Below are 21,482 nucleotides of genomic sequence, written 5' to 3' on the forward strand. Positions count from 1 at the left end.
TTGGTGGCATTTTTTGCTTTCCTGCGGTGCTCACTCTGGGTCCTGCGTTGGCCTGTGTGCCTGGGCGTCACTGTGATGACTTTGGTGAGGGCCATGGGGTCATGTGACAGATGCCCTGCACTCAGGCTGGGAACTGTGACTGAGGGTGCAGTTCCTACACAGGAGCCTCATGGAGGCGGAGGGAGGCCTGATGGGTCCGTGTACAGACACCTCCAGGGGACTGAGTTGGATGGATGAAGAGTAGTGGAGGGAGCCCGGCCAGTCTGGCTCCGTGGTTAGAGCATCAGCCCAAGGACTGAGGGTCTCGGGTTCGATTTTGGTCAAGGGCACATACCTGGGTTGCAGGCGGCAACCAGTTGATGTCTCGTGTTTCTGTCTCTCCAAAAACCAATGGAGAAAGTATTCTTGAGTGAAGATTAAAAAAGTAGGAGTCATGACATCATTGTGGCTGACACCTGGCACCCTATCTGCTTTGAGGATGAGAGCTGGGTGAACCCCGGCTATGGGGGAGCCATTTCCTCAGCCCTCTCGGCTCTAACCAAGGACGGACTGAGAACAGAGCTTCTGTCCAGGGCCGGCCAGCAGGGACCTGGTGGAGGAGGTGCACTGTGCCTGGGGCCCGGCCCATGCTGGTGCTCCGCCGGGACAGGTCAGGACAAGGGGCCCTGCCTGCAGGTCTGCATTTCTGTTGTCAGATGGGGGGGGGGGCGACTGACAAGGATCCAGAAAGCTGGTCATGGTGGTTTCTTACCTGCAGTGGGGAGGGGACAGCCCTTGGAAGCTCCTGGGGCCCCTGGGTGTCACTGAGCTCTGGGTGGGGCCCCTAAAGCAGCACTTTTGAGGACTGGGCATCACCCTCTGTCATACACATTAGATTTTTTATTTTTTAATTCTTAAGACGTGAATAAGAACCAGTGTGTCACTGCTTAGGGTTTGGGAAGGAGTCACTCAGCCGAGTGGATCGCTGCCTTTATTGCATCTTCACTGTGAGTTTTGAAAAAAATGCAGAACATAATCTAATATATAGAAAAATAAAATTTTGGCAAAACAAACTTTAGGGAATTTAAAGTTTACACTAATTTTTCATGTGTGCTCAGCAGTGAAACATTAACATTCTAAGGTGCCACTTCCGTGGTTATAAAAAGTTTTAAGTTAATGGAGTTTACAGTGCATCCTGAAGTGATACAAATTTAAAGTTCTGTATTAATAAGGAAGCCCGTTCGCTAAAGTAGCATCAGTCATTCATGTCAGAGTTTGTTATACGTGTTTGTAGTCCAGCAAATGCCCTCGATAATGAGAAACAATTAAAAAGTGTCACTTAGGACAAAAATAACCTGTATAGAAGGGGAATGACAGATTTTTTTATATGCTTATTCAGATACCCAGAATTTTCATGAAATTAAAACTAATAGAAAATCATTAGACTCATTACTTCGAGTTCAAATGCTATGAACTCTTCATCCCACCAAACTGAACACCAGCAAAAGTGGAAAAGTTCTCACCACCTTTCGTGTGTCCCTATCAAATTGCATCCATTTATTATGAATTAAATGTAAAGACCACCTCATTTTTAGAAGCAGATGTGCCTGACTCTCGAACCCCACAGACCCCCAGCACCTGGAGGCGCGTGTACACACACCTGCGCTCCCATCCTGGACTAGGCAGTGCGGGTCTGGTTGGGACGGGACTCCAGCTAAGTGGTTTCACCCATCACTTTGCATTACCATAGTGGTAGCACAGAGGACATTTCAACTATTGTGTTTATTTAGAGCAGAGGGACAGGTCCACCTGCCTGTCTTCAGGAAGAGCCAGCAGCATTAGTAACCACCTCAGTTGGGTTTGGCCCAGGCCCCCATTACCGTCCTGAAAACCCCATGTGGGGGCAGAGAAGCGTCCAGACCCTCGCAGGAGCAGGGGCGCTGTCCTGGTGACGGCTGAGCAGCTCTATAAAACTAGAGCTGTGGGCTCTCCAACGTAGATGCTCATTCCTAAGTCTGTCGCTTCAGAGTTTAGGGAGATCTTTTTCCCGGTCCGTTCGAGGGAACAATAAATAAAGTAGAAAGGAGCAGTTCTCTTGCATATTCTGAGTAAGAACGGAAACCATTTATATTTGAGACGCTCGGGAAGTTCCTGGTCAGGAGCCGCCGCTCACTACACCCGTCGGCGCAACTTCACGGCTGCAGGGCAGGCGCCAGGGCTGCTCTGACAAGGGCGGCCTTCACTCCTGTCCAAACCCCTCTGTCTCTTCTATCGCAAACAGGAGCTTCTCCTTCAGCTGCTCGTAGCTCTTGTACGGCGGAAGATCCAAGCGATTAAAGCTGGACAGACAGAATCAGATGTGTCTTCAACCAAGTGAACCCAAAAGGTTTCTGGGACAGTGTGTGTAAAGCACGTCTGAAGAACTACGCGGACAGGCAGTGTTGCTACACGACCACTTCGGCATCGGCACGGACTCCTCCGAGCAGCCCGCGCAAGCCCGACAGCTGCCTGCGCGCCCACAGCCCACCTCCCCTCCCCTCCGTTCCAGCCACACCTGTCACCTGTTTCTGCAATTGCTTTAGAGTCTTTGCAAACAGCTCTGTAGAAACTGTGCTTCCCCCAGCTCCGCAGCCTGCTGTCCGTCAAACTCCGACCCAGCCCTTCCCCCCACTGGCGCCTCTACCAGCCCAGCTCCCTTTCCTTCAGGGCTCCCCAGCACTGCTTGCTGGCCGTCCCCTGCGTGCCCTTCCCCAAGGAGTGCGAACTCGGGGAGGCAGGAGCACTCCCGTCCGTCTCGTTAACAGTGGTGACTAAGCACCGGCTCAGGTGCCCAGGAGGCCCAACTAGGGACGAGCTGGGGCTCAGCTGTAGGACCGGCCTTAGTCGTCCTGTTCTCAAAACAAGTCTGGCTGCTCTTCATGAAGAGGTCAGGGCGTCTCATTAAAACCAAACACCAGCTTTCACCTTCCATTTAGGATTCAACTTACCACGTGTGGCTTCTTGGTAACCAGGTGTCTTTCCCAACTTTTTCAACGCAAAATTTCTGAGGCCCGTTACTTCCTAAAGCAGGGAAATAGACAAAGTTTATCTGGTCCTTCAAACTTTTGGGTCCTGACTAGTTGTATAACAACATGTCACATGTTCCGCGGGTGACGGCATGAACTGCAGTGGACCGGCAGGGACCAGTTCCTGCAGAAGCCTGCCCCCCACCCCGAGGAGCAGAGCAGCAGGCACCCAGGTGGCTTTCCCCCGTCTCATCCTAAGTGGACACTAGGAGTGAGCCTCAGGCCTGAGGCCACAGTGACCCGCAGGGGTGGCACTCACCACTCACCCATGAGCTCGGCGAAGCCTCCCAGGGGCAGGCGGCAGGTCCCCGTGACGAACTGGAGCAGACGCATCCTCACCTCATTGTCTGTCTCCTTCACGAACTAACAAGGGCAACAATGTAAAGTAGCATCTCCGGTAATGGGAACAGACACTTGAATTACTAAATTCCAGGAGATTAAGAGTGAACTTGAATTTAACACTGAAACTGGTTCAAAAGACAAGTGACAATGTGGCTGCAGCATCAACCACTTACCAGGCTGGTGCTGTGCCCAGAACCCTACGGAGAAGGGGGCAGCAGCTCAGAAATGTCACATGTCCAAGGCCATCGCACTGACGGAGCCAGGACAGGCGTCACAGCTGTCGCCTCTGAGGGTCCAGCCTGCAAGGGCCACGTGCTGCCCGGGGAGCAGCCCTCACAGTCTGCGAGGCAGGACCCGCCATTAGCATCCCCGCTGCACACGTGAGGAGACGCGGCCCAAAGGCACAGTAACGTGTCTGCCCCACGCGGCTGGTAGGGGGCAGGGTAACCTTGGAACCGCTGTCCTGACCTGAGCACCTGCCCTTTTCCTCTGAGGGACCTGGAGCACAAGTCCACTTCCTCCCACTCCACACGGCCTCCCAGCGTGGTCCCTCCCCAAGTGACTTCGTTCCCTGACTTCACAGAGGGAAGGACACAGCGGGAGACCTGCAGAAACACCACAGAGCCGGTCTTGTCGGAGGCAGAGCGCAGACATGTCTTAGAGGTGAGGCTGAGCATAGGGAAGGACCGGACGGCACCGCCAGTGCACAGCTGCGAGTGGGTCTGGCGTAAACCTCACCACTGTCCCTGAATCAGCCCCATCCTGCAGACAGCTGGTCGTGAGGACTCACGTGGCCTAAGCTCAGCTCCTCAGATTTAGACACGTCCACACGAGTGGCTGGGAATGAGCGAAAGCGGGTGGGGAACGCCCGGCCCGTGGGCTGAGATCATTTGGCCCGGCTCTGCCAAGGCAGCCACAAGCAGGACTCAAAATTCAATAAATCTAGGAGCCTTTTTCATAGCTAATTTTTAAGTTGATAATTTTGTGTGGCCCTCGAATGATGTTATATCCAAATGGCCCTCAGCAGAAAAAAGTTCCCCACCCCTGGCATAAAGGGAGGGTGACTGACCCCTCTGCCTCCAGTGGCTTGGCTCCCACCCCTCAGAGGCTCCTCTACCCAGATCACCCTTTGAACCAGATGGCGGTCACAGAAACACCTTCCTTCCCCAAACCTCTGACCACCCTACTCCCCAGTGTCTGTTAATTTGTAGTAAGAGCGGCTCCAGGGCAGTGTGTGCAGAATGGAAGTGTTAGTTTACTCAGCCCCTCCAGACACATCAGGTGTGTCACCTGTTGGTGCACCAATAACGTGGCAATCAATGCTCGAGGATGGGTGGGTTTGCATGTGAAACTGCATCTCTAAGGTAAATTTCTAGAAGCGTCCGTGTCTGCAAAGTATGAAGCAATAAACACACAACTCTCCTTAGGAAAGGACACGACTTCTGGACAGTCCTCTAGCAATATAAACACCAGACTGACTCCACCTGAGACAGCAGGAAACCAGCCCAGTCCCTAAGGTGAGCCTCGTCACAGGGCTCCTGTGACGTCAGTCCTCAGCCCAGACATTTTACATTTTCAAACAAACACAAAACAGAAAGTCCATCATCAAGATTAGTAGGCAGCACGTAGATGCCCAGAGACCACCCGATGCAGCTTCAGCCAAAACAGAGGACAGAGAAGGGGGAGGGGCTGCTGCCCTGTGGTGTCCAAGTCCCCAGCCCCGGGTCACCCTCTCTCATGGAAACACCTCCTCCACCGCTAGCACTTGTAGAACCTGTAGCACCCTCGGCTGTTGCTAGAAGCCGCCGCTGTACCTGTGACTTACCCCCATCAAACTCTCACTTCCGTCAGCAGAAGCAACCTATTCACATTACTCACTTCTGACTGAGAATTCAAAGGCCAAAACCATGACCAAACGCAGCCCAAATGAGCTGTAGTTTAAACCACTGTCTCACTAGAAAACATCCTGAGGACTCTGTTTCAAAAAAATAAAAGCAAGTACCTGCCAAAACCAGATGATCTGCTTGCTGTTCCTGGTGTAGTGTCTGTACACGGTGTTTCTCTGCCAGTCGGCCAGGTCCACCTCCTGCATGCCGCACAGCATCACCTGGGGGCGGGGCACAGCCGTGGTCACACCAGGGCTCGGGAACCACAGGACCCACGTCCACGACAAACGAGGCCACAGTGACAAACCCCAGCGCCAGTGGCAGTTTATCCTGCAGGAACCTGAACTTCCTTAGCGGTGCTTACTGAAGGCAGCGACCAGAGTAGCTTCAAGAGAAACCTCAGGTGTGCCAGCAGGGACGTCACCTTCACTAAAATACACCCTCAGTTAGGGGCCCAGATTATTGATGAGTTTCAATCATACTTCTTCCTTTTTAAAGTTTATGCTAAATCTTATCTACTTAGAAACATACTGTTATTCACTGATCCAGGCAAGAGTCGTCAGAGACAAAGTAGAACAGAGGTGCCAGGGGCTGGGGGACTTATTGTTTAAAGGGCAGTTTGTTTCTCACGACGGAAAAGTTCTGGAGATGGGCTGCACAGTAATGCGGTGACATTTACCATTACTCACCCGACACCCACTAATGGTTAACGTGGCAAATTACACGGCATGTGCATTTTACCACCAAAAGAAAGAAAGCTGTGATAGGCTTCCAACAAGTCTAACAGTTGAAACCACTAGGAACTCAGGACTTTGCCCGGCCAGCGTGGCTCAGCGGCTGAGCGTCGACCTGGGACCCAGGCGAGACTTTAGAATCTGAGCTTAGAGGCAACTCACTGCCAACCCCGGGCTTCAGAAAGGTCCCCGGCCAGTCAGAGGCTCGCCCCGTCGAGGACCCGGGAGGGGACCTGGCTGCCGACTGTGCCCAGGGCAGGCCACAGGGTTGAGACCTGCGTGGACCTTTTCCCGTGAGCACCAGCAGACCCTCCACCTCCGAGGCCACGGCCTCACCTCCAGCTCCTTTTCGTCGAAGTACTGAAGCCACTGCAGGGGCACCACCTCGTTGAAGCCGTCCAGGAAGGCCTTGGTCTGCTCCTGCACGCCGCGCGAGAAGCGCCACTCCGTCATCAGGCTGAAACGAGGCGGGTTTCAGACGGCCGCTGGCGTGGGGCGGCTCAGACACCCACGTGCTTCCAGAGCCGTTTCCCACCCCCGCCTCCGCTCCTCGCGCGCGCATCTGCTCCGGCGCATGCAGCCGAGAAGGGGCTTTCCCGTCAAACAGACGGGGTTCCTGTCGGGCGGCACCCGGCGTGAGAGGAAGGGAGCAGCCGCCCCGAACCGCTCCGCTTCCTCCTGACCCGGCCCTCCACGGGGCCGTCAGGGACCACGCAGGGAGGAGTGAGGGCCGGGACGGACGGCCACAGGCGGGGTGGGGCGGGTGGGGCGGCACCACTGAGAAAGTGAAGCCGTGGTGGGCTGTGGGGTCCTGGATTTGAGGACAGTTTGAAAATGGTGTGGGGCACCTGCTAACAGGCAGTGGGAGGGCAGGAGAGGAGCCCTGCTGGTCAGTCGGGGCCGGGGTCCACGTCACATGCCCACAGAGCGCCTCCCTGTCCTGTGGGGAAAGAGGGAGGCGGCTGCGGGCTCAGCACCTGGGCCTCGCCCTGTGACCGGCAGGTGGGGCTGGGGCCCGGCTCTGACTGGGACCCAGGCGACATGGGAGCTTCCCCAGTGCTGGGGCCCTGCGTGCACAGAGCACACGTGCGGGTGGAGCAGGGAGAGTGATGAAAAGGTGGGTGGGGATGACTGGACCCGCCCTGGGCAGCAGCGGGGGAGCTGGGTGCCAACCCCTCACCCGATGTATTCGTCCTTGTTGTCCTCGGTCACCAGGATGTTGGCCCCACCCAGCTTCAGGTCGTGAGAGGTCACTTTCCCCAATATCTCCATGTCCACAGAAAAGTACATTTCTAGGCCACATTCCTCAATGTTGTTGTCCCTGGGGGATAAAACAGACACACTAACAAGACTCATCTGGTTTCAGGAAATGCCTTAATTATGGAAGATAAATCCTCAAACCTTATCCAGATGAGGGAGTTGTAAAACTCCGTATCGATGGACTCCAAATCCTTAATCGTCAGTTTTTTACTCAGCATGCGCTTGTAGAACGGTAGAGAGAAACCAGTATCAATAAACTTTCCGTGGAAAAGAGCCTGCCAAGAAAAGCAAAACATTTACTTAAAAACTTACAAAATAACTTGCCTACTGAGCGCACAGTGGTAACAGAAGTCACGAGGCCTGACCTGTTTCACTGGGGCCACTCGGCTCCATCACGTCCTGCGAGAGTCAGGGGCCGGGTGACAGCAGCCTCCCTGCCCCCACCCCAGTGCGCTTTCCACAGCAAGGTCACCTAACTGGGTGCAGAAGCCCAAAGGACCTGGGCGCCGGCCTCCCGGCTGTCCCCACCGCGCTGGGTGGTCAGGGCTCCCACCGCCCCACCCTCACTGCTCTGGCAGCAGCGGCACAGGCAGCCCTGCCCGTCCCTGCCGCACCCAGGAGCCTGGTCCTGCTGCCCCTCCCCCCGGAATGTTCTCCTACGAGACACTCGTGTGGCCACGAACAGATACAACCAAGGACTGCGCAGGTCCTTTTGCTCTTGAATGAAGCCAGGCCCCAGCGAGGGCGGACCGGGCGCCGGGCTCACCATGGCGATGAAGCGGCCGATGAAGCAGAAGTAGGAGAGGTGGTCGGGGTTGATGGTGGAGGCCGGGTTGATCTGCAGGCAGTAGTTGCTCTTGCCCGCGTACTCGAACAGGCAGTACATGGGGTTCAGGACTTCGTGCGAGAGCAAGAAAAACCATTCTCTAGAGAAAACGAGGCTAGGTCACTGCTGGCACGTGGCCCTGAAGACGCATCGGGTGCGGTGCTGGCCCCCCCCCCCCCCCCCCCCCCCCCGCACAGAGCCAGCGTGGCCCCGCCTGCCTGCTCCAGCCCCTGCAGACCGCGAGCTGTGTCCCGTCACATTCACGGGGGGTGGAGGGAGCGGCAGGACCGGCTCGCCCTGCACGGACCAGCTTCCCTCCAAGTCCTGCTTAGACCACACACCTCAGCAGCTTGTGAAGTCAGCGTCCACGTGCGGCCTGTATTGGTAACTGGGGACAAGCTCACAGTGGTGGTCACCTTCCTGCAGGTGACCTGCCCACCTACCACTGTAAGCGCCTCCACAGAAACGCCACGTGGTCATACAGCTCCTGGGACCTAGGCTCTCCGTGTGGGACAGTGCACAGCAGGCCAGTCACTGCTGGTGATGCCGAGACACAAGCAGGGCTGCGTGGACACGGCTACTGTCACTGCCGGTGGTAGAGATAGGACGAAAACGAAAAAGGCTAAATCTTTAGCCCAGCTGGTGTGGCTCAGTAGCTGAGCATCGACCTAGGATCCAGGTGCTCACAGTTTGATTCCCGGTCGGCACAGGCCTGGGTTCCAGGCGCGATCCCCAGTAGGGGGCGTGCAGGAGGCAGCCCGTGGATGTTTCTCATCAGTATTTCTCTCCCTCTCCCTTCCTCTCTAAAAATCAATAAAACATACTAAAAAATTTTTTAATCGTTAAATTTGACAAGCATTCCCTAACTTACTACCACCTATTCTACCTCATTTATAGACGTCTAACACGTGGAACACAACTCGATGAGATTTATACGACAGAATGCGCTGATGTCTCCTGAAGCAGCAGGACACCCGCAGTGACTGGGGGGACAAGGGGCCTCCATTCGCCCCTTACCCACAATCCTCACTCCTTCCCGGTCCCTGATCAAAGTCACATCAGGTTAAAGGGCAATGATTTCTGGGCATAATCTGTCCTCCGACGGGCAGTGCGGGCACAGGAGATAGTGTGTCTACCACCCCTCGGGACAGTGCCTCTGATTCAGCCAAGTGACGCCATATGAGAAGGTGGGAACGCGGGTCTAGTATTTTTAAAGAGCCAGAAATCTTGCTTCTTAAGCATAATATAGTAATATTGTCAAGTAATTTTTTAAAATTTAAAATAAAAATGGGGGCCACCCCTATGCAGGCTAGACCTGGCCTGGAAGCCTGTCTACAAATGTTTTTCCAAAGATTTTAAAATACAGTCTTGGAAATGCCTGAAGGGAAGAGAAGGGGGTCCCCAAACCAAATCAACTGGGAAATGACAGAAACCAATTCCTGGAACTAAATCCAGTCCCAACACAGGAGCTGAGCAGTCGACTCCCTGCTAAGACAGTGAAGTGAGGCCGCCGGGAAGACTGAACGAGCTGCTGAGGAGGAGCCCAGACCCAGAGACTAGGAACAGGTTTCCTGCTGCTGCAGGGACCGGCAGCAAAGCAGCCAGAAAACCGAACCCACCCAGGAGAGGGCTGTCACGTGGCACCTGCCCAGACAGCAGGAGGAGGGGCCTAACTCGTGAGAGGAGGGTCGCAGGCTGCACAGCGCTCTGCACACGCCCAGCGACTAAGGACACAGAGGCTGGAAACCACGAGACAGCAGGTGAGCGAGCAGGGCCCAGAGGAAATGGACGTCTCGCAGCAGAAGCAGCAGAGGGCAGGCAGCACTGAACAGGGCCCTGGGCAGGTGTGAGAAAACCAGGACGAGCGGAAAAAGCACAAAGAGAAACACCAGGGGCAAGAGGACAGACACGTTCGGCCGACAGGAGACTCCACATACCCATGACTGACGTTCCTGAAGGAAAGGGAACACGGAACAGAAAAAGTGCTCGAGGACGTAATAGAAGAAAATAAGAACTTAGTATGTTCCTAAAAACGACATAAAACCAACAACAACAAAGTCGCTAAACTTCAACCACAAGGACTGAGCCGTCCCCTGCGGGGCGGGGCCCCCACTGGTCGCGCTCATGCTCACGCCAGGGGACAGGAGCAGTGCCCAGAGCCCTCGCAGGAAGCCTGTGTCTGGCTGGGCTGCCATCTGTATACAAAAGCAACAGAACACACATCCTGGAAACTGCAGGAACAGATCACCCTTGTGAGGTCTGAACCCCTGAATGAGCGAAAACCAACACGCGACTCAGAACAAGGAACCTGGACGAGAAGAGTGTGGTGCAGAGGGACCGGCACGTGTAGAAAGCCGCCGAACTGTAAAACTAAACCCAAGTGGCTGAGGCAAATAGGGGTTCAGACAAGGATGTGGATGTCACCAGTCAGACGCTACAAACAAGGCAGTGTTTCATCTAAGACGTACCTGCCTTTCTAACATCTGAGCGTTCCCGACAGTGAGATACAGCACAACAGGCGTAATACAGACATTTATTGGGACGGGTGGTGTTTCTTTTCTGAAAAACCTCCTTAATGAGAAAATATGCCAACACAGCCCACGCTGATACCCCACATCCAAGCCCCGAAGCCGCGGGCACCCAGTCCCACATCTCATTCTGTGTCTCTGTGGCTCTGTGTTTCTGGGATTCTATGACTCTGTTAATTCTTTGGAAAAATTTAATGAAAGTGTTTTTGCTAAAAAACAAATTATTGTCAAATTAGGCGTGGGGAAACAATTGAGGGGAAAAACATTAACAGAATTTCCCAATCACTGTTTCCTGAGTGTTAGCAGGACACTGAGAGAACGTGGAAAACTTTATTTGCAGTAGGACTCAGATGGAATTAACACGAACAGCACCAGCGCACACTGTCACAACAGCGAAAACTATGAACGAGCTTGCATGCTGGCCACAAATTCTCTTGATAGGAGGGAATGTCACGCGGCCACTAATGAAGACAGCATGGGCTCTACGGTGACGTGGAGGGACGTCCACAGTACATACACTGAGGGCACTGCACCAAGTCTGTTCAAAAAAACCAGCAGACGTGTACACAGCACACTCACGTAGACACAAACCTACATACGTGCAGAGGACACAGAGGGTCACCAGAGTAGTAAGAGTGGTTACCTCTAGAATTGTGTATTTTTAATTTTTTAAAAAAATAAATCCTGATTGCTATTAAAAATACACCTTTCACAAACATGCCCCTGCGCGGTGGAGACGCGCTGAGGCAGGGGGTCGGGCTCACCTGGCCAGGCCACCATAGTCCAGTCCTTCTTCCCCTCGGAAGATCACATAGAGTCGCCGCCTCAGGTCATAGGGTTTCAATGCCATGATCTAGTTAAAAACAAAAAGAGGGACATTTAAAAACACAAATAGCACAAGTTTCTTCCAAAAACAATTCAACGTAAATTTCATCTGTATTTTCAAATCACACGTTCCTAAGGTCAGCAGCAATGCCTGAACCCCAAACATCAGGCCCCACAGTGAGCCTCGGCTTTCCTCCTCTCACGTCAGCCCCTCACACTGAGGAGCCTCTGCTGTGGGCCAGGGGCCAGAGGGGACAGTACCCCAAGAGCGTTAAGGCTGGCAAACAGTCCCTCCCCGGCGCTGCCCAGATTTTACCACAACCCTGTGAAAGGTGCCTCAGTGGGAAGCAGAGCCCTGCTCTGGGTCCTGCTCACACCACTTCTCAGTGGGAAAGGAGCTTGGCTGAAGCCAAGAACGAGCTGAGAGACGGTGCGTCACACGTAAGAAAGTGTAACCAGCTTCATTCTCTTAATGGCTAACTGAGATTACCAGTGACTAGGCGTCACTTTTGGAAAGCAACAAATGCCTTCCCCACGTGTTGGAACCTGAGCCCAGGCTGGCACGCGTGGTCTGGCCCCGGCACAGGCGAGCATGGGCTCCTCTTGCATATCACACAGACCCCGACTGTCCCAGGCGGAGCACAGAGCAAACCAAGCCCCTGAATGTGGAGGCTCATCCCTGAGACACTCACTGAACCTAAGTCAGACAGAGCCTGGAGCAGGGGACCCTTCTGACACTCGGCTCGAGCTACTAACTCCAACCAAAGCCAAGCCTGGGCAGAGCTGCGAGTTCCTGCCCCAAGCAGCAGCTGGTCAGAGCGAGTGACGAGGTGCCTTGACTGCAGACTGCTCTGTGAGCCCCGTGAGCCCCGTGTGTCTGCACGCACAGGCCTTGGGGTCCTCACAGAAGTGCTTGTAGGGATGGAAGACTTGGATGAAGAGTCCACCTCACTGCAGAAAAGGAGCTGTCAAGATGTTGACTTTTATCTTTAAATGTTCTGTGGAGGACTCAGGCAAGTAGACACCTTACACTCACTTATCCGTAAGTTCACCATGTGTTTGCTGAGCAACTGCTGTGTGCAGGCTGTTCCAGGTTCTGCACAACCATGGTTGGCAAACAGCCTATGCTCTGGCAAGTGACAGTCCCACCCTCCCGGTGACGCCGAGTCAGCAGAAAGAACCCAGCACCGTCAAGGCTGGAAAGGGCCTGGCGGGAAGCGAGCAGGACAACCGGCATCAGCAGCGAGGTCACGGGTCTCTTGGGTCACACCCAGGAACCGCGGAGGGTTCCACGTCTACTCAATTTCAATTTGGTGGTGTTACTAAGACTTTGAGTCAGTAAAGTCTTAGCAGAGTAAATGCCAAAATGCGTCACTTGTCCCAGAAGCTGTGTGGGCTTTGCTTAGCAACCCCAATGTGGTGGTGACTTAGCCCTGGGCTCACCTTGAGGTGCAGGGAAGTGTGGGGAGCAGTTAAGGACCAGTGCCCAGCTCATGGCAATGGCCCAAGTTTGTTACAATGCCGACCACGTGGGCCCTCGGCAGGTCGTCCCTGCTCGGGCTGCATTCCGAGGGTCCCAGTGCGCAAAGCCCTCCTGCCTCTCACGACACGCCGTGCAGGTGGCTCTAACAAACCTCCTCACCTGCTGGAAGGAGTCCTCGAACAGTGTCTGCCTGGACACGTTGATCTTGACATGACTGGGTAGTGCGTTCGACTAAAAAATATAACATTGTAGTGTCATGTAAGCTCAGCAGGCACACTGTGCAGACGTGACTAAATGCTGTGGCACAAGACTCACTGAGCGCAGAGTACCTGGCACAGGTAACGGAAGTGAGCAAGCTTCCACCTGAAGCTGCGTTCGTAAGCGATCTGTGGCCCACCTTTAGCTCTGAAGAGAAAACAACAGGCAGAATTAGCACGTGGCCAAGTCGGACCTTTAACACTCAGCCTGACACTGGAGCTTCCAGAGGCCACAGTGACCACAGGATGGTCCCCAGCTGGGAGAAGTGAGGGTGTGTTGCTGGGCCAGAAGGGGCTCGAGCCACCAGGACCCGTGACACCACACACAGGCGGGGCTGCTCTGTGGGCGGGGCTCTGCACGGGCTGAGTGATGTAACATGAACGTCCACTGCAGACGGTTCCAAAGAAAACCTCTGGTAACCCTGCACCTGAGGGACAGGATCTGGACGGAGGAACATGGAGGCAACTGAGTGGGAAGGAGGGACAAGACCCCGGCACCAGCAGAGAGCCAGGCCTCTGACAGTAGCAAGGACAGGTCACCTGCAGGATAGGGAGGGAAGACAGATGCTGGCAGGTGCGCAGACCTGATGGCAGGAATTTGCAAAGGCCTTTCCTGACGCTTCTGCTCTCGGTGAAGCAGAGACCTTGCCCCAGGACTGAGGACAGAGGAGATGCCTTCGCCTGCAGAGCCCAGTCCTGGCCCGAGGCTGCAGCACTGTGATGTGCGGCCAGGGCAGACGGCAGGCAGGTGCCTGGGTCTGCAAACAGCCCCAGGACCTGCGTGACTGCACAGGCCAGTGAGGCTCCCTCAGCCTCCGCTGCTGCACCTGGAAGGGGGACACAGCACCTCCCTGCAGGTGGTAACCCCCGTGCAAGAGTCCCCGATGCTGGGACTGAGGAGACGGAAGCCCTTCTGTGACAGGAACAGCAAAGACAAGTGTACCCAGTGGGGCACTACTCAGGAGGTTTCCTTGACCCAAAGGTAAAACCGGAGGCCGAGTCAGTGGCTAACTTACGTCCTGAGGACCCAGCATGACCCCCCGGCTGGCACTCACACGGATGACCTCCCGTTGCGCGGGTCTCTGAAAGTGGTCGTCCTGGTGTTGTGGTCGACGAAGTACCGCACACCCTCCCGTGTGTACCTGATCTCCCAGCCCTCGGGCAGCGGCTCCTCGTTCTGTAAGCTGAGGGCACAGGAACGGTCAGAGGGGACCTCTGCCCAGACAGAGGCCGCCTGGGCCAGGCTCACCGATCCTAGCTGCAGGCGTGCAGGATGGTGTAGGGAAGGCCTGACTGGCACATACGTACCCCTGAGTTCTTGGATCTTCCCACTGGGTGGTTTTTGTGTTATGGTTCACGAAGTAAACTCTGTCTGTCGAATCTACTCTTTTTTCTAAAAAGCAGAGTGAATACAGCTTTTAATAGCCATTTCTAGAGACACCATCCGGATGTTTTTACCGACCACACGCGAGCTTACCCCAGCCTGGTGGCAGAGGCCCATACGGGTCACTTTCTGCAGCTAACACTGAGGCCTGAGGGAGAGAAGACAACAGGCTCTCAGCACAGGAGCACTGATAAGAGATAGTCAGCTGTCGACTGGCGGACTTTCAGGGACACAAGAGTTTCTGGACAACAGTGTCCCCGATCCTAGGAATCGCTCCGGCAGCCCAAGGAGAGCAAAACGCTGCTTCGGAAGCCGGGGGGCGGGAGGGGCTCGTGCGGCAAGGCTGGCCTGGGGTACGTCAGAGCCAACTGCTTTTATGCAAAGCCAGCAAAGTGACTGTAATTAAAGGCAGCAGACTGGAAGTTCATAAAGACATCGTATTTTAGAAAAAAATTGCAAATATGATGCTACCGTTAATAAGGACAAACACTGACGAGTTACGTTAGTAAACCAGAATTTTTCTAAACAGCACAAAGTGCTTAGTGTAGCAGCAACAGTGCTGCTTGTCAAAGGTCAAGCCCCAAGTGCCCCGGGGCGCGGGCGGGCGGCGGGCGGCGGGCTCACCGGGTAGAGGTAGCGCTGGTTGAACTGCTGCAGGGCGCCCTGGAGCTGGCTGCGCTGCGACTGCCACTGCTCGAAGTCCCGCACGGACTCCAGCGTTGGCCGCTGCCACGTGGTCGTCCGGGTGTTGTGGTCCACGTAGTACACCCGGCCACGGTCGTCCACTCTCCTCTCCCAGCTGCCTCAGGACAGTGACAATCAAAACAGGCCCTCTCGGGGGACGTGCTGACTGCGCTCCTGCATCCTGCCCCAGCCACGCACAGCAGGAGGTGGACTCTGCCCGGCGTCCTGCGGTGATCTGAGCTGCAGTCAGTCCCGCTGTCCCGCCTGCCACAGCTCTCAGCTGCAGCTCAGAAAGCACCTGTCCCAGTCCCAGCCTCAGTGCCAGACACCCCAACGCTCCTTCCAGGGACCCACTTGGAGCCACACGCACGCCCTCCTAGTCGCTCAGCCCAGAATGCCCTTCCCTGTCTCTGCACACTCATCCACCAGGGGACAGTCACCTCAAAACTTCTGTCATCATTAATTTATAGGACGACCTCGGAATCCTCTCAGCAACCAATCTCACACAAATAGCAACTCTTGCCTTGGATTTTTGGGACATGGAATGTGTTCTGTGCTGGTGGACAGAGCTCCCAAGTGGCAAAGATGCCTGGAAAGTGCCAGGTGCGGGGGGGGGGGGGCGCGCCTGTGAGCAGTGACTGAGCTGGCCATCAGGCTATGTGCTCACACGGTGAAGACAGGACACCGAGGACAAGGGCCATCTGTGTGAATGGCCTTCAGGGACGGGGTGATGTCTATGACGTCAGCCACACAGGATGCAGTTCACTGGGAGGATCTCTGTGGGCTGTCACTGTGAGCTACTCCTCTACCTGCCAGTAAACCCCACAGAGCAACGGGGTTCAGATCACTATCTATGAGAACCATTCCTTAAAAATGTAAAGGGACTGACACTGGAACAAAATTCTACACAACCTCCAGGAACTCATGCCAGGGTTGACCATCTCTTAGGAAGCCCTTAGAGGCAATGTAAGGAAATAATAAGCAGAGTGAAAAAGTCACGTCTGTGTCACGTGTCTGATGAAACCACCAAGGACAGTAAAGCTGCTGCCTTACCCCGGGGGTAAGGGCTGTGGCCTCTCCCACGTGGTCGTTCGAGTGTTATGATCCACATAATAGGTTCTCCCGTGAGGGTCTTTCCTCTGCTCCCACCTTTAAAAGAAGGCAAATACATAAATAAAGACAACAAATAAAACAACCTGAAACATGACTCCTCATCCCCAGGAAAAGCACAGATAAGTTTCACTTTAAAGCCTACATATATGTTGTAACATTGTTTCTTCTCTCAGTTATCAGCGCTTTTTAAGTTCTTAAGTATTTCCCTTCTCAGTAACACTGTTGGAAACTCAGTAAGTACAGTTAGCAGAGGAAGACAGAATGATACGTAAAGTTCTTAAAGGATACTAACTGACAGAGTTCCAATCACAAGAAAGAGAAATGTAACCTGGGCCGAGGAGCTTCCTGTCCAACATCAAGCCCAAGGAGTAGTCAGTACAGCAGTAACACCTGACTGCCTGCAGTTTCAAAACCACAGGCCCTTTGGAGTGGGTGCTCCTGTGCCCTGACAGCCAGCCAGCCCCCCCCCCCCCCCGGTGTGCAACCGGGGTTGCCTCTCTGCACAGGACTGTCCTCTCTGGTTTAGGGGAGCCTGCAAATCCGCAGACACCCACCACTGTATCTTCTCGGTTCCACTCCAAGACTCCTTTACTCCCCCCTCACGCTTTCCTGTGTGACCCTGTGTCTTCCCTCCATTCTTCCCGTGATGACACAGACAAACGTCTTAAACACACAAAACAAACACCTGGTCTTCTCAAGTTTAACATTCTTGTTTCAATTTGAAAGTAGAATAAATAGAAAATATTTTCCTCCTAAACACAGGGATCAACTGAATTTGATTTCTTTCTGAGTAGCAAGGCCTGTGGTGGTTTTCCCTCTGCGGTGACCCCATAGGTACAGCTGCTCCGTGAACCAGTGCACAGAGGAAGCTGCCAGTCTCTCCCGCAGGCACAGACACACATGTATATGCACACACTCTAACACTCACCCTCTTCCCAACTGTCCCAAACACACGCTCCGGGCCTTCCTTACATGACTAAGGAGACGCTCCTGACAGCTGAGCCAGGACCAGGCAGGAGTGCTGCCCCACCCCACCCTCTGCCTCCTCCCTGCTCCATCCAGTCAGTCGCCATCATCACTAACTGCAGGGACTTGTCTGCCGCTATGGGCAGACTCCAGACCCCCTTCCACACATCAGACCCACCTCCCCATCTGTGCCTTTCCCTTTCTCTGCCTGGTTTTAGAGAACAGGGTCCTGGTAGCTGCCGAGGAAGGACACCCGGCAGGAAACTCGGATGAGCCCAGGCGTCTGTGCTCACACTCCGCACTTGCTGACACAGACCATAATGTCCCAGACCACACCCCTCAGTGGGAGAGGCACTGGCCACTGTCTCTCAGCTTCTTGAGTGGATGCTGAGAAGTCTGATGCAAGTCTGAGCAGAATGAGCCCGCCTGTTCCTTTTGAATAACCTCTGGAAATGCTTAAGGTTTTTTCTTCAGCCCCAATGTACTAACATTTCCGCAAAAGCAGAGAAGATTCATTAATGTTAGTATCTTAGAGCCAAGCACCCTGTAAACAGCCTGTGAGTGACCACAGGAGAAACGACCAGGTGAAAGGCACACAGAATATGCTTCATGACCAGGGGAAATGCAGAGGGACTGAGAATCACTGAGCGGACACGAAACCGCAAGTCTAGAACAGTCCATGGTCAGGGCTGGGTGGCCCCCCACTCAGGATTCAGAGGAAAAGGCAGTTTGTTCTCATGCTACGGTGTGGGGAGCAGAGCTCAGAGGACGCCAGAGCTGAGGCTATGCTGGGTAGAGCCCTGACTGGACAATCTCAGCAAAAGGAAGAGCAGAATGAAGGGCCCTGCAAGGTAACAGCAGTTCCCTCTCCCTTGGACCCCAGGCTCTTCGGGGAGAGGAAGGGAGTACTCTCAGCTCCATGGGCACTGGCTCTGCAGCAAAGCATGAGTCAGACTCCAAGCCCAGTCCCTGGAGAGTCTGACACTCAGTCAACATCAATCACCACCACACACTGAAAGGGAACATACCCCGAGGGCAGGCTCTCCGTGCTGGTGTTCCTCCCAGGCTCCATACTCCCGCCTGGCTGCCGGGACTTGGCAGCTTCGAAGGCAGGACTGCTTCCAGAGGTGGAGGCCACAGGGTCGAGGTCCCCGCCGGCCCCGGCCCCAAGTGCAGTGCTGTCAGAGAGGATGTCGCTGTGCTCCAAGGCCGCTGGCGCTTCTGGACCCAGGGCCTCCTCTCCAGAAGTTCCAGTGCAAGCTGACGACGGGGCACTGTCCTCAGGGACCCCCCCAGAGGGAGCACTGTCAGCCGGTGTAGGTGAGGATGAGTCTCCATTAACTGCAGAGGACAAATGAACAGGCTATCCCGGTCGACACAGCAGCCAGTCCCTGCACAGTTGCACCCACACTCACACCCACCCACACACTTGCACTCAGCAGAGCCCGGCGCACGTGCAATGACACCTCAGGTACTGATGAACACATTGTTGCTCACATTTTAGAGATGAACGTGTGGAAAAAAAACTAAAAAAAGAAACATTTATATACAAAGAACCTTAAGGAAAGCAAAACCAACATTAGGATAACAAATGTTTTTTCTCCAAATTATCAATTCTGAAAGTCTGCATGGGTTATAAAAACTTTAAAACGGCGCTTTTCTGCATGCAGACAGGAGCTGGACATGCAGCAGTGGGGACACTGTGGCACTGACTGAGCCAGCAGTGCAGGGCGCAAAGCACTCCAGGACCCCGCCCTACACGTTCTGGAGAAACAGCCCAGCACTGCGTCTGTTGTAAATGTGATGGATCCACTTCACCTACAGTCACTGTAAGAGTGGGTGTAATAAAAACTAGAACAAGACGACAACTGAACAAAACCAACGAGAAGGTTACACAGCACAGCTCTGAATGAAACAGGAAGAGCCATCAACAAGAGCGCTGGGGTTGCCAGGCAGGTCTGCACAGACTGAGGGAGGGACAGCAGGGGTCAGACAAAACTGCACAGCAAGGTGGACCCAGTGGTCCTGCACCAAGTGTGGGAGGTCTGGGGTCAGGACCTCTCGTCTCACCCTCAGGTGGCCTGTGTGTCCAGCTCCCTGACCCTGCGCTAGTCGTGCAAGACGACTACATGGGGGAGGCGGAGGGAGTGTGAGACCTTCCCATGCATTCTGCAACTTCCTGTGACTCTATAGTTATTTCAAAACAAAACACTAAAAACAAAAGTCCAATAAACTTGTGAACTATTCAACTACGGTCTATTTTATTAATAAAATATTATATATTAGAAAGTGTCATTTTACACTACAGGTGAGAGAGGGAAATGGGAAAGAAAAAAATATTTCTCTTACATTCTTACCCGTCTAAGGACGATGTCATGTTAGACTACTGAGTGTGGACGGTGCCTGAGACAGTCCTGGGAAGTAGTTACCTGAGTACCACCCTCTTTCATAAAAGGAGTCGCTGGGTTTGAGGAGTTAACTTGTCCAAGGTCACATACTGGTTACTGTGTTAAGCAGCAGAGCTGGGATTTGAACTGCGTCCTCTGAGAAGCCAGGTCTCATCCTTCTCTGCATCATGACTCCTACTACTCAGCTTAAAACAAGACCAATATTCACAGCAACTGAGCTCATGAAGCGATCCCCTAAGCAAGACTCGGAAGACTGGGGGAGCCGTCAGGTCCCTTTCGTCTACGTAGAAATCCTTGTCTCAAGGTCCTCATTTAGCTCAGGCCCAGTCCCTTGGCATCCACACCTCACGACTCTGTGGACTCAGGACGGTGACAGGACACACACACATGCACCACACTAACCCCGAGCAGGTCTGGGGCCCAGTCACTAAACACAGTGATGTTCCTGCAGCAAAGGTAGGTGCTCGTCCTAAGCACGGTGAACTCAAAACACCTCCAATCAGTTCTACTCATTCTGCCAGCAAATGAGTTTACAAAAGAACACCTTTCAGCTTTAATGATTTTAGGATTGTGGTTGTTGGGGGTAAGGGACTAAAAACCTGTCACGTGTCAGACACAGCATGCACGTTCCCACTCCCACCCCAACAAAGAAATAGATTTTAAAGTCCTTAATTCAAAAGAACAACACCATCTTTACACCAACACCGCGAGAGGCCCATTCCCTGAAACTATACCTGCATCCATCCTTCCACTACAGGGTGACAGACACTATGCAAGTCACTGGCCAGTGGCTGCTACCAGCACACAGGTTCCGGAAGCCGTGCGGACCGGCCAATGGAAGGACAGCAGGCGATTGTTTCATCAGATGTCACCAACAGTAATCAGGAGGTGAAAACAACCACTATGCTGGTTGGGGGGAAGTTATTTAAGGCTATAGCAGCATAAAAGACAAACCCCACAACTCTGACACCGAAAACCCACACACAGCGGTGTGGGGACAGCGGAGGGCGGACCAAAGGCAGAGCTGGGTGGCAACCATGTACTCCCCCCCCCCCAGCGGTGTGCTCCAGCCTCAGCTCCTCCAGTACTATATCCTACTGTCCGGTTCAATTGGGAAATGGAGGCACAGCACCCAAAACAGGGACATTCTGTTGGCCTTGGGTCTCCATTAGTTACTGTGAACATCGCAGGAGTGATTTACTGTAAAGCTAGAGTCTTTGTTTCCAGTTCCTCACGTGTTTTATTTCCTCCCTGGGATTTTAGGCAAGGACAATAAAGGGACTTTATGCCCAATGGCAAAAACCTCTAAAGTACCTGACACACTGTGGGGTGTAAGAAAGAGTCTCCCTTTTGCATCAACCCAAACGTAAAACATTCCATTGACCGGTGGTCAGGGGGTCCTTGCAGCGACTGACTCAAACAGCCAAGTACTTCAGCAAGAACAGTGCAGCCTCCAACTTAACCCCCTTTGGGACAGGAACAATGGTGTCGGCATAGCCTTTCCAGTGAGCACTCGGCACTCCACCACGTTTCACGAAGCAGAAGACGATTTAGTTAATTACTGGCCCTGCCATCTAATGACTTCCAGGAAGAACGGAAGTGGATCTGGGGTTCTCAATCCAGCAATAAGCCCACAGAACAAGTCACCCATTCATTTGGTCACATAAGGTATTATTTTAATTTTTTACAACCTCTTTGGAGAGCTTGCAAGAGAGTTACATTGTTTTAAACATAATTTTTTT

The 21,482-nt window shown here is 53.7% G+C and overlaps 1 protein-coding gene across 19 annotated transcripts in view; it reads right to left on the minus strand.

Annotated features, from left to right (window-relative positions):
- Positions 1-928: 928 nt before the first annotated feature.
- The window catches only part of WWP1 (WW domain containing E3 ubiquitin protein ligase 1), a 44,470-nt gene continuing 23,916 nt past the window's right edge, over positions 929-21,482 (minus strand). For 14 of the 19 annotated variants that reach the window (XM_081116936.1, XM_081116934.1, XM_081116933.1 and 11 more), the window contains 17 exons: positions 18,361-18,673; positions 16,307-16,402; positions 15,194-15,368; positions 14,663-14,717; positions 14,494-14,578; positions 14,241-14,369; positions 13,258-13,333; positions 13,088-13,159; positions 11,385-11,473; positions 8,033-8,192; positions 7,408-7,541; positions 7,187-7,327; positions 6,343-6,463; positions 5,389-5,493; positions 3,311-3,407; positions 2,967-3,039; positions 929-2,318 (listed from right to left, as the gene is read on the minus strand). In XM_081116936.1, the coding sequence (XP_080973062.1) occupies positions 2,219-2,318; positions 2,967-3,039; positions 3,311-3,407; positions 5,389-5,493; positions 6,343-6,463; positions 7,187-7,327; positions 7,408-7,541; positions 8,033-8,192; positions 11,385-11,473; positions 13,088-13,159; positions 13,258-13,333; positions 14,241-14,369; positions 14,494-14,578; positions 14,663-14,717; positions 15,194-15,368; positions 16,307-16,402; positions 18,361-18,673 (2,021 nt within the window). In that variant the 3' untranslated portion in view covers positions 929-2,218. Of the gene's footprint in view, positions 2,319-2,966; positions 3,040-3,303; positions 3,408-5,388; positions 5,494-6,342; positions 6,464-7,186; positions 7,328-7,407; positions 7,542-8,032; positions 8,193-11,384; positions 11,474-13,087; positions 13,160-13,257; positions 13,334-14,240; positions 14,370-14,493; positions 14,579-14,662; positions 14,718-15,193; positions 15,369-16,306; positions 16,403-18,360; positions 18,674-21,482 lie in introns of all 19 variants that reach the window. The other 5 variants (XR_013997452.1, XR_013997453.1, XR_013997454.1 and 2 more) reach the window with 1 other exon arrangement.

Source organism: Miniopterus schreibersii, assembly GCF_964146895.1.
Source record: "Miniopterus schreibersii genome assembly, chromosome: 17".
Taxonomy (NCBI): domain Eukaryota; kingdom Metazoa; phylum Chordata; class Mammalia; order Chiroptera; family Miniopteridae; genus Miniopterus; species Miniopterus schreibersii.